At 35.3% G+C, this 17,579-nt stretch overlaps 1 protein-coding gene across 1 annotated transcript; it reads left to right on the top strand.

Annotated features, from left to right (window-relative positions):
• The first annotated feature begins 4,040 nt into the window (after positions 1–4,040).
• LOC110285857 (olfactory receptor 4A5-like) lies at positions 4,041–4,985 on the top strand. The gene has a single exon (XM_021152321.1). The coding sequence runs from the start codon at positions 4,041–4,043 to the stop codon at positions 4,983–4,985; it is 945 nt and encodes a 314-aa protein (XP_021007980.1).
• Positions 4,986–17,579: the final 12,594 nt, after the last annotated feature.

Raw genomic sequence — 17,579 nt, forward strand, 5'->3', positions numbered from 1 at the left:
GATGGTCTTGGACTCCCCCTTAAATCAAAGTCCTTTTGGAGGCCTTCACTGATAGAAAAAAGAGAAAAGTATGGTTAAATTTTTATCAATACGTGTCAGTGTTAATAACGAGCCTGTCACACTAGTTTCCATGAAATGTTTTACATATAAATAAATGCAAGCTTAATGTATTTGTTGGGTATGAAGACATTTTCCCTGAAGGTGAGACTTTTCATCTACCTTTTATATTAAGTTTTGGAGTGATATTTAAAGTGCTTTTTATTTAAGTAGTCATTTAGATGTTCTTATATTTTCCTGAAATATTGAGATAAGTGGAATTCTTGTTGAAACATGTTTGTTGGAAACAAGGTGAATTTGGAAAATTTTCTGTGTTTGCCAAACAACCAAACAAAAGCACATAGATAAATTAAATATTTTTTTGTCAACAGAGTAAAAATATAAATATTTTTCTCAAAGAAGAATAAGATATGAGATGTGAATTCTGTGAGACCACCCTCAAGAGATATTAGCTAAATATGTCTGGGATGCACTGAAATATAGTTCATATTTAATATATGTTTTAAATATATAAACTAATTAATGGAGAAACAGATTAATAAGGTTATATATCATGTATTTTGTCTTTGTTGAAGCCTGATTTAGTTTGTTTTCCAGCTTTTTAAAATAGAAGTGAAATATGTTGCATGCATAAAGAAACCATCATTGACTTATTACTTTAGTTTATGTGCTATTATATTTATTATATTTTGCATTATATACTAATAGGTATATTTATATGTACATACATATACATATACATATACATATACATATACATATACATATACATATACATATACATATACATATACATATACATATACATATACATATACATATACATATACATATACATGAAATTCTAAATTGGAGATCATCCACACTGCTTACAGTGTAACAAGATAGATATTTATTTATATTTGAGAGCTCTTTCCAGGGTTTTATATGTATAACTTTAAATAATTCCTGGAAGCAGAGAAGTGTGTTGTGTAATGTAACATAGAGTTATTATGCATGGTAGCTAAATTGCTTGATTGTGCTAGCTTACATTGTGTCATTTTCCTGTGGTGTATCATGTAATTTGAGTTGATGCTCCATTTTTCCTCTATGTCTTACTTCCTCCACTGCATGTCATTTAAGCCAATTCACCTTTGTCCACTTAACTCCCTTCCCTCTAATCCTACTGATTTCCATACACAGATTTGTTTCTACATTTATGTCATTGTAAATGAAAGAAAATATTCAATTGTCATTTTTGAGACTGACTTATTGAGCTTAACATCATGATCTCCAGTCTATAGCGTTTCTTTCAAATGACATAACTTCATCCATTTTTAATGCTTGTTTAAAAAATCTATTTTCTTAAAAGCATCTTACCTTTCACATTTCACTATTATTTTAAATGTATTTCACAATTAGAGTATAATTATATAACTTCCCTTTTCCCTTTTTTCCCTCCAACTCCTCCCTTGTCCACCTCACTACCTCTCTAAGTGAACAACTTCTTTCCTTTATCTCTCTTTAAAATGTTGTTAGCAACTGTATTAGATTACTTATTTCTTAAAACTGTTAACAGTAGTTTAAATTGAAGACATTCACATTATGTGGATTTTTTATAGAACAAAATCTTTTATAAGTTTGTTTAGTTTACATGCATTTGAGTATGATATAGTTTAAGAACCCTCTTTTTACTCTATTGTAAAGAGTTACATGAGACACTAGATTTACCCTAGTGATAAAGAACTGACCATGTAGACAATGTAGGAAATAACATATTAAAGAGACATTGGCAAACACATGTTATTTTATATTCCTATGTTTTATAGCAATTATGCATTTATTACCCTTTTGTCTTCAAGGACAACACCATCCTCTGAGTCAGATGGAAGTGGTAATGAAGATAAGACATGGGGAAGAGGTGAGGGGGAAAAGACACAGAGAAGGTGCATGCGTAGTCGCCTTTTCAAGAGAGCTCTGACTCTGTACAGGTCCTGCTTTACCATCAAGTGCATGTGAATGAATTTAACCTGCTTTCTTTAAGTTAAAATATATTCCTTCCAGGTAAATGTTGTTAGTACCTATGCATACTTAATGCCTTTGCATACTTAAATAGTTAAATTGAAGATATATATTTTTCATCTATGTCCTGAGGTGGTTCCTGAAGTATATGATACTATCCTTTGTATCCTAGGCTTTGTTTACAATCCTTTTTGACAGCAAATGTTTATAATTAATTCTGAGCTGATACTTTCTGTGAAACACTCAAGAGCATCAGCAAGAGCTACTGTCCATGTTAATTTCATCTGTGCTTCAGGCATTTTACATGAAAAAAATTAAATCAAATACTCTATAGAGTGGATGCTGATGTTTTCATGGTAAAAGTGATTAAATGGAGACAGAAGGATGGTGACATTGCTAGTGTGGAAAACTTCGTGAATGAACCTGATAAGACACTTCCATATGTCTCATGGGTCCACAGTGATTTCTCTTCCTTCCAGTGTGTCTTGGGTTCTATCACATGAATGAGAAAATTACAGTAATTATTTAGTCACAGTAGTTGCCACATCCCATTTATTCTTTGTTAACATTATTCAGGAAACTAATAAGTTTGTAAATTTCTATTTGATTATATAAATATGAAAAAAAGAATAAAAACTTCCCAGAAGAATCCCTATGTATAAGTCAGAAATACTAGTAGGGCCACATAGTTTTGACTAGAGGGGAGTTTAAATTGGCAGATTTAATCTTTTTATTTATCAAAGTACAAACTGAGATATATTTGTAAATACATTTAAATATGATCTTAATGGAGAATTTATCACATCGATTATGTACTTTTGATTGACTTATATATATTTGGTGTCCAGATGATGAACTTCTATTTGAACATTCTGAATTCTTAGGAAGCATTATATTTAAAGTCATGCCTCATTCTTCAGTATCTTTATGGTTTCTATTATCTCCTCTCTTACTCTCCTTACTAAGAGTCCTAAAACAAAGAGTTCTATAACAAAAGAGTTATAAAACAAATATACTAGCTGGAGACATCATAGTGGGTGTCAGTCAGAGGTGACTAAAAGTCAGGTGAAAATATTTGTGAAAATTCTGGTAATGTATTATTGTGATAAGAACTGATATGTGTATAGATTAAATGAATAAAACAATAGCTTCTGAAAGACCTGACAGAGACAGAAGAAATAACTGCAATGGGAAGTTTGTGCTATTTAATATTGGGGCTATTTGGTGCAGTTCAAATTCAGATTTTAGTGATGATATGAGAGATATACAAATAACAAGTGTTTTTTGAGATGTGGAGAATCTATGTCACTCAGTGAAATATAATTACCTTAAGATGGTTGGTACAGAATGGACACTATTTTGGATACAACACAATCATATTGTAAAGTATTCTTCACAAAGATTACCAACTAAAAATAGTGGCCATCTCTTAGTCAAATATTTAGTATTTGTTACCACCACTGTTTGTATTTTTCTAAAAAGGAAGAATCTTTCTCTGAATAGCTATTCTTATGCACATGAATAGAATTCTGTAGCCACAATACATAGCTTCATTGTACACACATTCCACACCTCAGTGGCTATGTCCTTTCATTTCAGGATATTTGGGTAGCATATGTGTTTAGCTAGTAACACTGCAGTGAACGTTTTTAGGTGGCTTTCCACTGAAGATGAAACCAGAGTAAAATGTGTTTTAGTAGTTTTAAATATATGAATGACTGAGATACCATCATCTACTTTTCTGTATGGTATTTTGCTGAGGTCTTGAGGTAGCCTTTATGACATTATTAAGAGTTCTTTGGTGATATTTATGAGAGGAACTCAATAGATGCTTACTGAACACCTAACTACAATTCACTTCAGCTAAGGTAATAATGAAGATATCTTTTATAACCAACAGATTCATGTTCTTGTTCACAATTAATGGCAAGACCTGCTTTCCTAATTTCCTGTCTCTGAAATAAGCCTCATAAGAAGAGTAAATGGGAAAGAATAAAAATGTTACAGAATTTATCCTACTGGGTCTCACTCAGGATCCTGTTGGCCAAAAAGCATTATTTGTCTTGTTTCTACTCATGTACATTGTGACCATGGCAGGCAATTTGCTTATTGTGGTAACAATCATTGCCAGCCCCTCCTTGAGCTCCCCAATGTACTTCTTCCTTGCCTATCTGTCACTCATGGATGCTATTTATTCCACTGCTATCTCACCCAAGTTGATTATGGACTTACTCTGCAATAAAAAGACTATCTCTTTCAGAGCTTGCATGGGCCAACTCTTTGTAGAACACTTATTTGGTGCAACTGAGATCTTCCTTCTGGTAGCAATGGCTTATGATCGCTATGTTGCTATTTGTAAACCACTGCACTATTTAACCATCATGAATCACCGGGTTTGCATTCTCCTGGTGGTGGCAACCTGGGTTGGAGGGTTTGCACACTCCGTGGCTCAAGTTCTCTTTGTTTATGATCTTCCTTTTTGTGGTCCCAATGTCATTGACCACTTTGCCTGTGATATGTATCCATTATTGGTGCTTGTGTGCTCTGACACCTACTTTCTTGGTCTTACTGTCATTGCCAATGATGGAGCAATCTGTATGGTGGTGTTTGTTATTCTGTTAGCCTCCTATGGAATCATTCTAAACTCTCTTAAGACTCACAGTCAGGAAGGGAGGCGCAAAGCCCTGTCCACCTGCAGCTCTCACATCATGGTAGTTGTCCTATTTTTTGTTCCTTGCATTTTCATGTATGTTAGACCTGTCTCCAATTTTCCTGTTGATAAATCAGTTACTATTTTTTATACAGTTGTCACTCCCATGTTGAATCCCTTAATATATACCTTGAGAAATTCAGAGATAAAACATTCTATGCTAAAACTCTGGTCTAAAATGTTACATTCAGATAGACTAAGGAAATCTTGTTGTTAAATAGGATAGTCTTTCTAGGGCAACAGCAGACAGTAAGTGGCCACAATGATTGTGCTTGCTCAATGAAATCACTAGGAATAGTTTTTTAAAAAGAATTATTTATTTATTTTATATATGTGAGTATACTGTCACTGCCTCCCAACACACCAGAGGAGTTCTTTGGAACCCTGAACTACCATGTAGTTGCTGGGAATTGAACTCAGGACATCTGGAAGAGCAGTCAGTGCTCTTAATTGCTGAGCCATCTCTCCAGTCTATACCAGGGATATTTTTAATATATAAAACATAAATGCAGAACAAGTTTTTGTTTATGCTTAGGGTCAGTTCAATAAAGAATTTCTGCAAGAGAAATAAAAGGCACTGAGTTTAGTTACTGTTACAATACATTTTACTTATTATTAAGATGAAAGAGAAAAATTAACTGGTTTTGCCCATCATTTTTCTCAGTTAAAACTCTTGTATGAAGAATTTACTCTTTTGGCTCCAAGATATCTATCCCCCACCCTACCCCTCCCACCAAGCTGGCCTTGAACTCACATATATCCACCTGCCTCTGTCTCAGGAGTGCTGGATTAAAGGTGTGCACCACCACCACCTGACCTAAGAACATTTTTTTTAAAAGAATTGGTGGTCTACGCCCTGGGAGCACTGGGTAGTCTGGCCAGCTGATGTTGTTCTTCCTATGAGGTTGCAATCCCCCTCTGCTCCTCCAGTCCTTCTACCAGCTTCCACACCACTGTCCCTGAGCTCAGTCTGATGGTTAGCTCAAGCATCTACATCTGCACTGGTCAGTTGCTGGCTGAACCTCCCAAGAAACAGTCACACCAGGTACCTGTCAGCAAGCGCTGCTTCACAACAGCAAGTGTTGGGGTTTAGTGTCTGCAGACAGGATGGGTCCACAGGTAGGACAGTCCTGGAATGGCTGGAAGAGGGTGAAGGTGGAATGGGGAGTTTGTGGAGGGGTAACTAGGAAGTGGGAGATCATTTGAGATGGATGTAAACAAATGGAATGATTAATTAAAAAAAATTAAAAGAATTGGAAGCTGAGCAATCCAAAAAAAAACAAAAAACCTCTTGTATGATGTAGAAGAAAATGGTTTATTATTTTTAATGAAGAGAATGATCATTTTGGAAATGTTTAATCACTTAATTCATTACAAAGAAATGTGGCTAATACATTCCTGTGACCGAGTGATGTTTTAGATGAAGTTTGTTATTGTTATGTCTGTACATAATGATATTTACATTGCTACATTATGAACATTGTTTTAGGCTTTATTCTCCAGGTGAGTGTCTATACCCTTCCATTTGAGGATATTTGGGTAATAGATTTGGGTAGCTAATAATACTCCTATTTGTTAGATAGCTTTCTGTTAAAAAATATTCAGATTTTAGTTCTTGAATATGACACTAAGTTCAGCTTACTAATTGACACATTCAATTTCACTATTACTCACGATAGTATTTTTTATAGTTTCTTTTTTATAGAGAAGAGTTAGAAAAGAAACATTTTACATAACTATCATGTTTCCTCATATTTGTTTTGAACTTCAATATTTCACTTGTGGAATTTAAATACTTTATATTAATATAATCACAAGAAAATTTTACTTAATTTGCATCCATATTGGAATATCACACAGCAGAATATAAAATTGCTGTTATTTTTATTTGGAAACCATCTATATTGGACAATTCTATTTTTACTTTGTATTGTTTTATAATAACTATTGATATGTATATTTAAAATATGTAATATGACATATATATAAGCAATAAAAGACTCAATTGAAGATATTATATTAGCCATAACTTTACATAGTTTATACACACACACACACACACACACACACATATATATATATATATATATATATATATATATATATATATATGATCTCTTGATCAAAGAACAACTAAAACATACATATGTAACATTAATCCATTATAATGTAATATCATTATTTTTAATTACGTCCATTAGTGAGAGTATTCAAAGTAGCTAATTTAGATATGAAGAGTGAATAGATATTGAGGTTTGGTATAAAATATCTTCATTTTTCTTAGTGCATTGATATATTGAAGCTTTTATTTTAAAATGTATCATAATTTTATATATTCAATAGTATATGTAATTGATTCATATCTTTTAGTTTCTTATATTTTTATTAATTATTATATTAGTATTGAAATCATTGAATAACATTTTGCATACCTTCCCAATACCATTCTGATATCCTTTCCCAATGAGAATTTTGTTCATGGTGGTTAGGTTGTCCAGTATAGCATGGCCAGTATATGCACATAAAAAACAAAAGCAGACTCAGTCTGTTGTACTTATATATTTGTACATATACATACATACATGTTAGTTAGTTGATACTGCTGTTTTTCCTATGGGGTTGCCATTCTCTTCAGCTCCTTCAATCCTTCCCCTAACTCTTCCAAAGTGGTCCTCGACCTCAGTCCAATGTTTGGCTGTAAGTATATTCATGTGTCTCAGTCAGCTGCTGGTAGAGCCTCTCAGAAGACAGCCATGTAAGGCTCCTGTCTGCAAGTGCAACATGGCATCAGTAATGTGTTAGGGTTTGGTGCCTGCCCTTGGGATGGATCTCAAGTCATGACAGTCTCTGGATGTCCTTTCTTTCAGTCTCTGCTCCTTTTTGTCCCAGCATTTCCTTTAGAGAGGAACAATTCTGGCTCCCAAAATTTGAAGATAGGTCAGTGGCCTCATTCTTTCCCTGGGCTTCCTGTCTATCTACTGGAGATATTCTCTTTGGTCCCATCGACCAGAGAACTATTGCTGATAAACAATTTAACAAAGTAGATGCATAATTAAAATAACTCAAACAAATCAGTAGTCTTCCTTTATATAAAAATGATAAATGGGCTGAGAAATAAATTAAGGAAATAACACCATTCACAATAGCCACAAATATTATAAAATATCTTGTTGTAATGCTAACAAAACAAGTGAAAGATTTGTGTGACAACTTGAAGTCGCTGAAGAAAGAAATCAAAGAAGACCTCACATCATGGAAAGATTTATGAAAAGGAAATTTCTTTGCTTTATTATTATTAATTATCAAAACCCATATTATTAAAAGCAAACTATAGATTCATTGCAATCTAAATCAAAATTCAAACAGAATTCTTCACAGACATGGAAAGAACAATTCTCATCATATGGAAAACAAAAAGCCCAGAATAGCAAAACAATTTAAGACAATAAAAGAACTTGTGGGGTAATTACCAATCCTGACTTCAAGCACTACTACAGTGCAAGAGTGATAAAAACCATACATAGAGATTGCTTTATTTGTACCTGAAAACTGAGTTAATTTTCTTATTTATACAATTGCAACAGGTCAAGGAAATGATGAAATTGACAAATTACTAATAGGAAATGTGTTAGAAGCCTCAACATTTTATGGAAAACATATTAATGGTACTGGTTTAAAGGAAAAAAATTCTATCACTTGGCAACAAGCCAATGAAATAGTAAAGAAATGTCCTATGTGTTCTATATATAATTAAATTCTATTACCTGCTGGTAGTAACTCTAGGTATACCAAAAGAAATGACATCTGGCAGATGGACGCGTTCCATTTGCAGAATTTCAAAAACAAAGGTATGCTTACCATATCACTTACACGTACTTAGGGTTTCCAAGGGCAACTGCTTTAAGTTCTGAACAGGCTGATTGTGTAATTACACACTTATTATACATAATGGCAATTATGGTGATACATGCAAAAATTAAAACTGATAATGCTCCTGCAAAACAAAGAACACAAAACTAACCAACAAACAAACAATGATGAAATTGACACATTCTAATAGGGAATGTGTTAGAAGCTACAACATTTCATGAAAAACATATTAACGGGACTAGTTTCAAGAAAAAAAAATTCTATCACTTCGCAACAAGCCAAAGAAATAATAAAAAATGTCCAATCATCGACAAAAAAAAGTCAATCTATGAAATAGAATTGAAGACAAAGAAATGAACCCACACTCCTTGATTGATGACACAGAATACAAAACCATACAGTACACAAAAAGAAAGCATTTTAAACAAATGGTGCTGGTCTAACTGGAGGTCTGCATGTAGAAGAATGCAAATTGATCCATATTTATCATCTTGTACGAAGCTCAAGTCCAAGGGATTCAAGGACCTCCACATACTACCAGATATACTGAATCTAATAGAAGAGAAAATGTGAAAGAGAATTGAACTAATTGGCATAGGGAAAAAATTCCTGAACAAAACACCAATGGCTCTGGCTCTAAGATCAACAATTGACAAATGGGACCTTAGGAAACTGCTCCATTTTTTAAAAAAGGTGTTATTTGGTTTGTTGGAGTTTCATTTCTTGAGTTCTTCATGTATTTTGGATATTACTTGGTCAGTTATTGGGTTCATGAATGTTTTTTTCCAATCTGTAGGCTGTCATTTTGTCATGTTAACAGTGTTGTTTGACTTACAGAAACTTTTCAGTTTCATAAGATTTCATTTTTTAAATTGTTGATTTTTGGGCCTAAGCCTTTGCGATTCTAGTTAGGAAATTGTCTCTTCTACCAATGTGTTCAAGGCTCTTCCTTACTTTTCCTTCTATTAGGTTCAGTGTTGTTCCCTTTTTGTTGAAGATCTACTCCAGTATTATTGGACTTGAGTTTTGTGCAGGTTCAAAATATGGATCTATTTGCATTCTTCTACATGCAGACATTAAGTCAGACAAGCAATATTTGTTCAAAGTGCTTTCTCTTTTTCATTGTATAATTTGTAATTCTTTGTTAAAAATCAAGTGTCAGAGATGTATCAGTTTATTTTTGGGTCTTTGATTCTAGTCTATTGATCAAATTGTCTGTTTCTGTACCAATACTATGTAGTTTGTATAATTATTGCTCTATAGTAAAACTTGAAGTCTTGGATGTGATTCCTCCAGATGTTCTTTTCTTGTTCAAGATCATTTTGTCTTTTCTGGGCTTTTTGTTTTTCCATATAAAGTTTAGGGTTGCTTTTTTAAGGTCTATAAAGAGTTGGGTTGGAATTTTGATGGGGATTGCATTAAATCTGGAGATTGGTTTTTTGGTAAGATGGCCATTTTTACCATGCAAATCCTACTGATCCATGAGCATAGGAGATCTTTCTATCTTCTACTAATTTCTTCAATTTGTTTCTTCAAGGATGTGAAGTTTTTGTTGTAAAGATCTTTTACTTGCTTTTCTAGAGTTATACCTCGATATTTTATATTATATGTGGTTGTTGTGAAGTGTGTTGTTTCCCTAATTTCTTTCTTGATCCATTTATCATTTGTGTAAAGGAGGGCTACTTATTTTTTGAGTTAATTTTGTATGAAGCCACTTTGCTGAAGTTGTTTATCAGTTTTAGGAGTTCTCTGGTAGAATTTTGGGTATATATATATATATATATATATATATATATATATATATACACCCAATATATATATATCAAATAATGACACCTTGATTTTCCTTTCCAATTTTTATTCCAGCAGTCTCCTTTTCTTGCCACATTGTGTAACTAGAACTTCAAGAACTATATTAAGTAAATAGGGAGAGAGTCACCATCCTTGTCCCTGATTTTAATAGGAAATGGGTTAATTTATTATCCATTCAATTTGATGTTAGCTGTTGGCTTCCTATGCATTGCTGTTATTATGTTTAGATATGTGCCTTGTACCTATGATCTCTCCAAGACTTTTAACATGAAGGGGTGTTGCATTTTGTAAAAAGCTTTGTTAGCATTTCATGAGATGGTCATGTGGTTTTGTCTTTCAGTTTGATTATATAATGGATTACAATGATGGATTTTTGTACACTAAACCATCCTTTCATCCCTGGAAGCGACCTTCTTGATCATGTTGAATGATGTTTTTGACATCTTCTTGGACTTTGCAAAAATTTTATTGAGTATTTTTGCATTGATGTTCATAAGAACAATTGCTCTGAAATTCTCTATGTTGAGTATTTAAGTGGTTACATCAGGGTAACTATGGCTGCACAGAGTGAGCTTGGCAGAGTTTTTTTCTGGCTTTGTATTGTGGAGTTGTTTGAAGAGTGTTGATATTAGCTTCTCTTTGAATATCTAGTGAAATGCTGCAATAAATCCATCTGACCCTGGATTTTTATTTGATTGAGAGACTTTTAATGACTGTCTCTATTTTGGTGGGGGAGGGTTATGGATCTGTTTCCATCATTTAACTTTGGTATGTGGTTTCTGTCTAGAAATTTATCCATTTTATTTAGATTTTCCAGTTTTGTAGAATTCAGGCTTTTGAGGTAAGACCTAATAGTTATTTTGGATTTCCTCACTTTCTTTCTTTTTTCTTTTCTTTTATTTCTTTTTTTTTTAGTATTTAATATCAAAAAGTATCTTTATTTTTAATAGTTATTATGTAGTTCAATAAAGTTGTTCTTTTTTCAGAACAGAAGTTTTTTTTTTTTAATTAGGTATTTTCTTCATTACATTTCAAATGCTATTCCAAAAGTCCCCCATACCCCCCCCAACTCCCCTACCCACCCACTCCCAATTCTTGGCCCTGGCATTCCCCCATACTGAGGCATATAAAGTTTGCAAGACCAAGGGGCCTCTCTTCCCAATGATGGCCGACTAGGCCATTTTCTGCTGCATATGCTACTAGAGACATGAGTTCCCAGGGTACTGGTTAGTTCATATTGTTGTTCCACCTATAGGGTTGCAGACCCCTTTAGCTCCTTGGGTGCTTTTTCTATCTCCTCCACTGGGGGAACCTGTGTTCCATCCAATAGCTGACCGTGAGCATCCACTTCTGTGTTTTTCAGGCACCGGCATAGCCTCATAAGAGACAGCTATATCAGGGTCCTTTCAATTCCATCACCTGTTTGGTTGTGTTTTCCTGTTTTTCTTTAAGGACTTGTACCCCTTTAGCATTGTTCTCCTGTATTTCTTTGAGTTATTAAAGTCCTTCTTGATGTCCTTTACCATCATCATGAGATATGCTTTTAAATCTGGGTCTAGATTTTCGGTTGTGTTGGGGTATCCAGGACTGGCTGAGATGGGAGTGCTGGTTTCTGATGATGGTGAGTGGTCTTGGTTTCTATTAGTAAGATTCTTACGTTTGCCTTTAGCCATCTGGTAATCTCTGGAGTTAGTTGTTATAGTTGTCTCTGTTTAGAGATTGTTCCTTTGGTGATTCTGTTACCCTCTATCAGCAGACCTGGGAGACTAGCACTCTCCTGAGTTTCAGTGGTCAGAGTACTCTCTGCAGGCAAGCTTTCCTCTTGCAGGGAAGGTACACAGATATCTGGTGTTCAGACCTGCCTCCTGGCAGAAGATGAAGGCCAGAAACAGGGCCTGTCCCAGAAGCTGTGTAGCTTCTGTAGTCTGCACTCTCACCTACACAGTCTAGTCTCTGAGAGATCCCAGACCAGAGATGGCTCCCCCAGCTGCTCAAGCAAAGCCCTCCTGGGCCGGACAGACACCTCTCCTCTGGCAGGTAAGGTGCCCGGATGTCTGGAGCCCAAAATGGGGTCTGCCCCAGAATCTGGTCGCTTCTGCCTGTTCCAGAAGCTGTCTAGCTTCTGTAGCCCACACTCTCAGCTGTGCAGACTAGTCTCTGAGGAATCCGGAAACCAAACCACTTTCTGTTGTTATGTTTCCCCTTCCCCTCCCCCTCCCCCTCCCCCTCCCCCTCCCCCTCCCCCTCCCCCTCCCCCTCCCCCTCCCCCTCCCCCTCCCCCTCCCCCTCCCCCTCCCCCTCCCCCTCCCCTTCTTCTTCTTCTTCTTCTTCTTCTTCTTCTTCTTCTTCTTCTTCTTCTTCTTCTTCTTCTTCTTCTTCTTCTTGTTCTTCTTCTTGTTCTTCTTCTTGTTCTTCTTCTTGTTCTTCTTCTTCTTCCTCCTCTTCTTCTTCATTTTATTTTTTATTGGATATTTTCTTTATTTACATATATGTTCTCCCCTTTCCTCGTTCCCACCCTAGAAACTCCCTATTCCACCCCCTCCCCTGCTTCTATAAGGGTTCCCCCCTCCCACTCCCACCTCCTAAACTGGGGCATCGAGCCTTCACAGGACAAAGGGCCTCTCCTTCCATTTGAAGCCTTACAAGGCCATCCTCTTCTACATATGCAACTGGAGCCATGGGTCACTCCATGTGTACTGCTACACTGGTGGTTTAGTCCCTGGGAGCTCTGGGGGCTCTGGTTGGTTGATATTATTTTTCTTTCTATGGGGTTGCAAACCCCTTCAGCTCCTCAGTTTTTTCTCTGACTCCTCCATTGGGAACCAATAGTCCAATAGTTGGCTATGAGCATCTGCACATGTGTTTGTCAGGCTTTGGCAGAGCCTCTGAGGAGACAGCTATATTAGGCTGCTCTCAGCAAGCACTTCTTGGCATCACCAATAGTGTCTGGATTTGGTATCTGTATATGGGATGGATCCTAGGTGTGGCAGTGTTTGGAAGGCCTTTCCTTCAGTCTCTGCTCCATATTTTTTTCTCTGTATTTGCTCCCATGAGTATTTTGTTCCCCTTTCTAAGAAGGATCAAAGCACCTACAGTTTGGTCTTCCTTCTTGGGCTTCATATGGTCTGTGAATTGTGTCTTGGGTATCCCGAACTTCTGGGTTAATAAACACTTATCAGTGAGTGCATACCATGTGTGTTTTTTTGTGATTGGGTTACCCTACTCAGGATATTTTAGAGTTCCATCTATTTGCCTGAAAATTTCATGAATTCATTGTTTTAAATAGCTGAGTGCTTCTCCACTGTGTAAATTTAACACATTTTCTATATCAATTCCTCTATTGAAGGACATCTAGGTTCTTTTCAGTTTCTGACTATTATATATAAGGCTTCTATGAACATAGTGGAGCATGTGTCCTTGTTATATGTTAAAAAATCTTTTCAGTATATGTCCAGGAGGGGTATACCTGGGTCCTGCGGTAATACTATGTCCAATTATATAAGGAATCTCCATACTGATTTCCAGAGCGGTTGTACCACCTTGCAATCCCACCAACAATGGAGGAGTGCTCCTCTTTCTCCACATCCTTGCCAGCATCTGCTGTCACCTGAGTTTTTGATCTTAGCCATTCTGACTGGTGTGAGGTAGAATCTCAGGGTTGTTTTGATTTTCGTTTTTCTGATGATTAAGAATGTTGAACATTCCTTTAGGTGCTTCTTGTCCATTCGATATTTCTCAGGTGAAAATTCTTTGTTTAGCTTTGTACCCCATTTTTTAATAAGGTTATTTGATTCTCTGGAGTTTAACTTCTTGAGTTCTTTGTATATATTGGATATTATCCCTCTATCTGATGTAAGATTGGTAAAGATCTTTTCTGTTACTGTTTTTTCCTATTGGCAGTGTCCATTGCCTTCCAGAAGCTTTGCAATTTCATGAAGTCCCATTTGTCAATTCTTGATCTCAGAGCATAAGCCGTTGGTATTATGTTCAGGAAAATTTCCCCTGTCCCCATGTGTTCAAGGCTCTTCCCTACTTTTTCCTCTATTAGTTTCATTGTATATGGTTTTATTTGAAGGTCCTTGATCCGCTTCGACTTGAGGTTTTACAAGAAGCTAGGAATGGGTCAATTTGCATTCTTCTGCATGCTGACTGCCTGTTGAAACAACACCATTTGTTGAAAATGCTGTCTGTTTTCACTGAATGGTTTTAGCTCCATTGTCAAATATCAAGTGACCATAGGTGTGTGGGTTCATTTCTGGGTCTTCAATTCTATTCCACTGATCTACCTACCTCTCTCTGTGCCCACACCATGCAGTTTTTACCACTATTGCTCTATAATACAGTTTGAGGTCAGAGATCATCATTACTTCAGAAGTTTTTTATTGTTGAGAATGATTTTTGCTATTCTGTTTTTTTTTTTTTTTGTAATTTAGAATGAATTTACAAATTGTTCTTTTTAACTCATTGAAGAATTGAGTTGAATTTTTAAGGGGATTGCATTGTATCTGCATATTGCGTTCAGCAATATGGCCATTTTTACTATATTAGTCCTGCCAATCCATGACCATGGGAGATCTTCCCATCTTCTGAAATCATCTTTAATTTCTTTTTTCAGAGATTTAAAGTTCTTATTATAGAGACCTTTCACTTGCTTGTTTAGAGTCACACCAAGGTATTTTATACTGTTTGTGACTATTGTATCGGGTGTCATTTCCCTAATTTCTTTCTCAGTCTGTTTATCTTTTGAGTAGAGGAAGGCTACTGATTTGTTTGAGTTAATTCTATATCCAGCTATTTTGCTAAATCTGTTTATCAGGTTTAGGAATTCCCTTGTGGAATTTTTGGGGTCACTTAAGTATACTATCATATCATGTGTAAGTAGTGATATTTTGAATTCTTTCTTTCTTATTTTTATCCATTTGACTTCCTTTTGTTATCTAATTGCTTTGACTAGAACTTCAAGTATTATTTTGAATAGATTGGGAGAGAGTGGGAAGTCATGTCTAGTTCCTGATTTTAATGAGATTCTTTCATGTTTCTCACCATTGTTTTGATGTTGGCTACTGGTTTGTTGTATATTGCTTTTACTATATTTAGGTATGGGCCTTGAATTCCTGATCTTTTTAAGACTTTTAACATGAAGGGATGTTGAATTTTGTCAAATGCCTTTTCAGCAACTAATGAAACAATCATGTGGTTATTTTCTTTGAGTTTGTTTTTGTAGTGGATTACATTGATGGATTTCCCGAAAATATTAAGCCATCCCTGCATCCTTGGAATGAAACCTACTTGGTTGTAGTGAATGGCGGTTTTTATGTTATTTGATTTGTTTTTTGAGATTTTTTTTTTTTGCATCAATATTCATAAGGGAAGTTGGTCTGAAGTTCTCTTTCTTTGTTGGGTCTTTGTGTGGTTTAGGTATAAGTGTAATTGTGGCTTCATAAAATGTATTGAATAGTGTTCTTTTTATTTCTATTTTCTGGAAGTATGAAGAGTATTGGTATTAGGTCTTCTTTGAATGTCTGATAGAATTCTTCACTAAACTCATCTGGTCCTGGGCTTTTTTTGGTTTGGAGACTTGTAATGACTGCTTCTATTTCTTTAGGGGAGTTGGGACTATCTAGATGGTTTATCTGATCCTGATTTAACTTTGGCACCTGGTATCTGTTTAGAAAGTTGTCCATTTCATCCAGATTTTCCAATTTGGTTGAGTATAAGCTTTTCTAGTAGGATCTGATGATTTTTTGAATTTCCTCAGTTTCTGTTGTTATGCCTCACTTTTCATTTCCTAGTTTATTAATTTGGATACTTTCTCTTTGCCCTCGCATTAGGATTAGTATGGCTAAGGATTCATCTATCTTGTTAATTTTCTCAAAGAACCAGCTTCTGGTTTTCTTGATTCTTTGTGCAGTTCTATTTGTTTCTACTTGGTTGATTTCAGTCCTGAGTTTGATTATTTCCTGCTGTCTACTCCTCTTGGGTGTATTTGCTTCTTTTTGTCTAGGGTTTCTGGTGTGCCATCAAGCTGATAGTGTGTGCTCTCTCCAGTTTCTTTTTTGTAGGGTCTTAGACCTATGAGTTTTCCTCTTAGCACTGCTTTCATTGTGTCCCATATATTTTGGTATGGTGTGTTTTCATTCAATTATAAAAAGTCTTTAATTTCTTCCTTTATTTATTCCTTTACTAAGTTATCTTTAAGTAGAGCATTGTTCACCTTCCATGTGTATGTGGGATTTTTGTTATTTTTGTTGTTATTGAAGACTATCCTTAGTCCATGGTAATCTGATAGGATGCATGGGATTATTTCAGTCTTCTTGTATCTGTTGAGCCCTGTCTGGTGACCAATTATATGGTCAAGTTTTTACAAGGTACCATGAGGTGCTGAGAAGTTATATAATTTTACTTTAGGAAGAAGTATTCTATAAATACCCGATAAATCCATTTGTTTCATAACTTCTGTTAGTTTCACCATGTCTTTGTTTAGTTTCTGTTTCAGTGTCTTGTCCATTGTTGAGGGGTGTTGAAGTCTCCCAGTATCATTGTGTGAGGTACAATGTGTACTTTGAGCTGTAGTAAAGTTTCTTTTATGAATGTGGGTGCCCTTGCACTTGGAGTATAAATGTTCAGAATGGATAGTTCATCCTGGTAGATTTTTCCTTTGTCAAGTATGAAGTGTCCTTACTTATTTATTTATATTTTGATAACGTTTTTGTTGAAAGCCAAATTCTTTAGATATTAGAATGGCTACTTCAGCTTATTTCTTAGCACCATTTGCTTGGACAATTGTTTTCCAGCCTTTTACTCTGAGGTAGAATCTATCTTTTTCACTGAGGTGTGTTTCTTGTGTGCAGTAAAATGCTGGGTCCTGTTTATGTATTCAGTCTGTTAGTCTATGTCTTTTTATTGTGGAATTGAGTCGATTGATATTGAGAGATATTAAGAAAAAGTGATTGTTTCTTCCTGTTATTTGTAATGTTAGAAGTAGAATTATGCTTTTGTGGCTATCTTCTTTTGGATTTGTTGATAGAAGATTACTTTCTTCCTTTTTCTAGGATGTAGCTTCCCTTCCTGTGTTGGACTTTTCCATCTATTACCCTTTGTAGGGCTGGATTTTTGGAAAGATATTGTG

This window comes from Mus caroli, unplaced genomic scaffold, assembly GCF_978045245.1.
Source record: "Mus caroli unplaced genomic scaffold, Mus_caroli_1 scaffold_2, whole genome shotgun sequence".
Lineage (NCBI taxonomy): Eukaryota > Metazoa > Chordata > Mammalia > Rodentia > Muridae > Mus > Mus caroli.

Excerpts from the sequence above, each read along its gene's own strand:
- LOC110285857 (XM_021152321.1), top strand. The coding sequence starts at position 4,041 with ATGGGAAAGAATAAAAATGTTACAGAATTTATCCTACTGGGTCTCACT.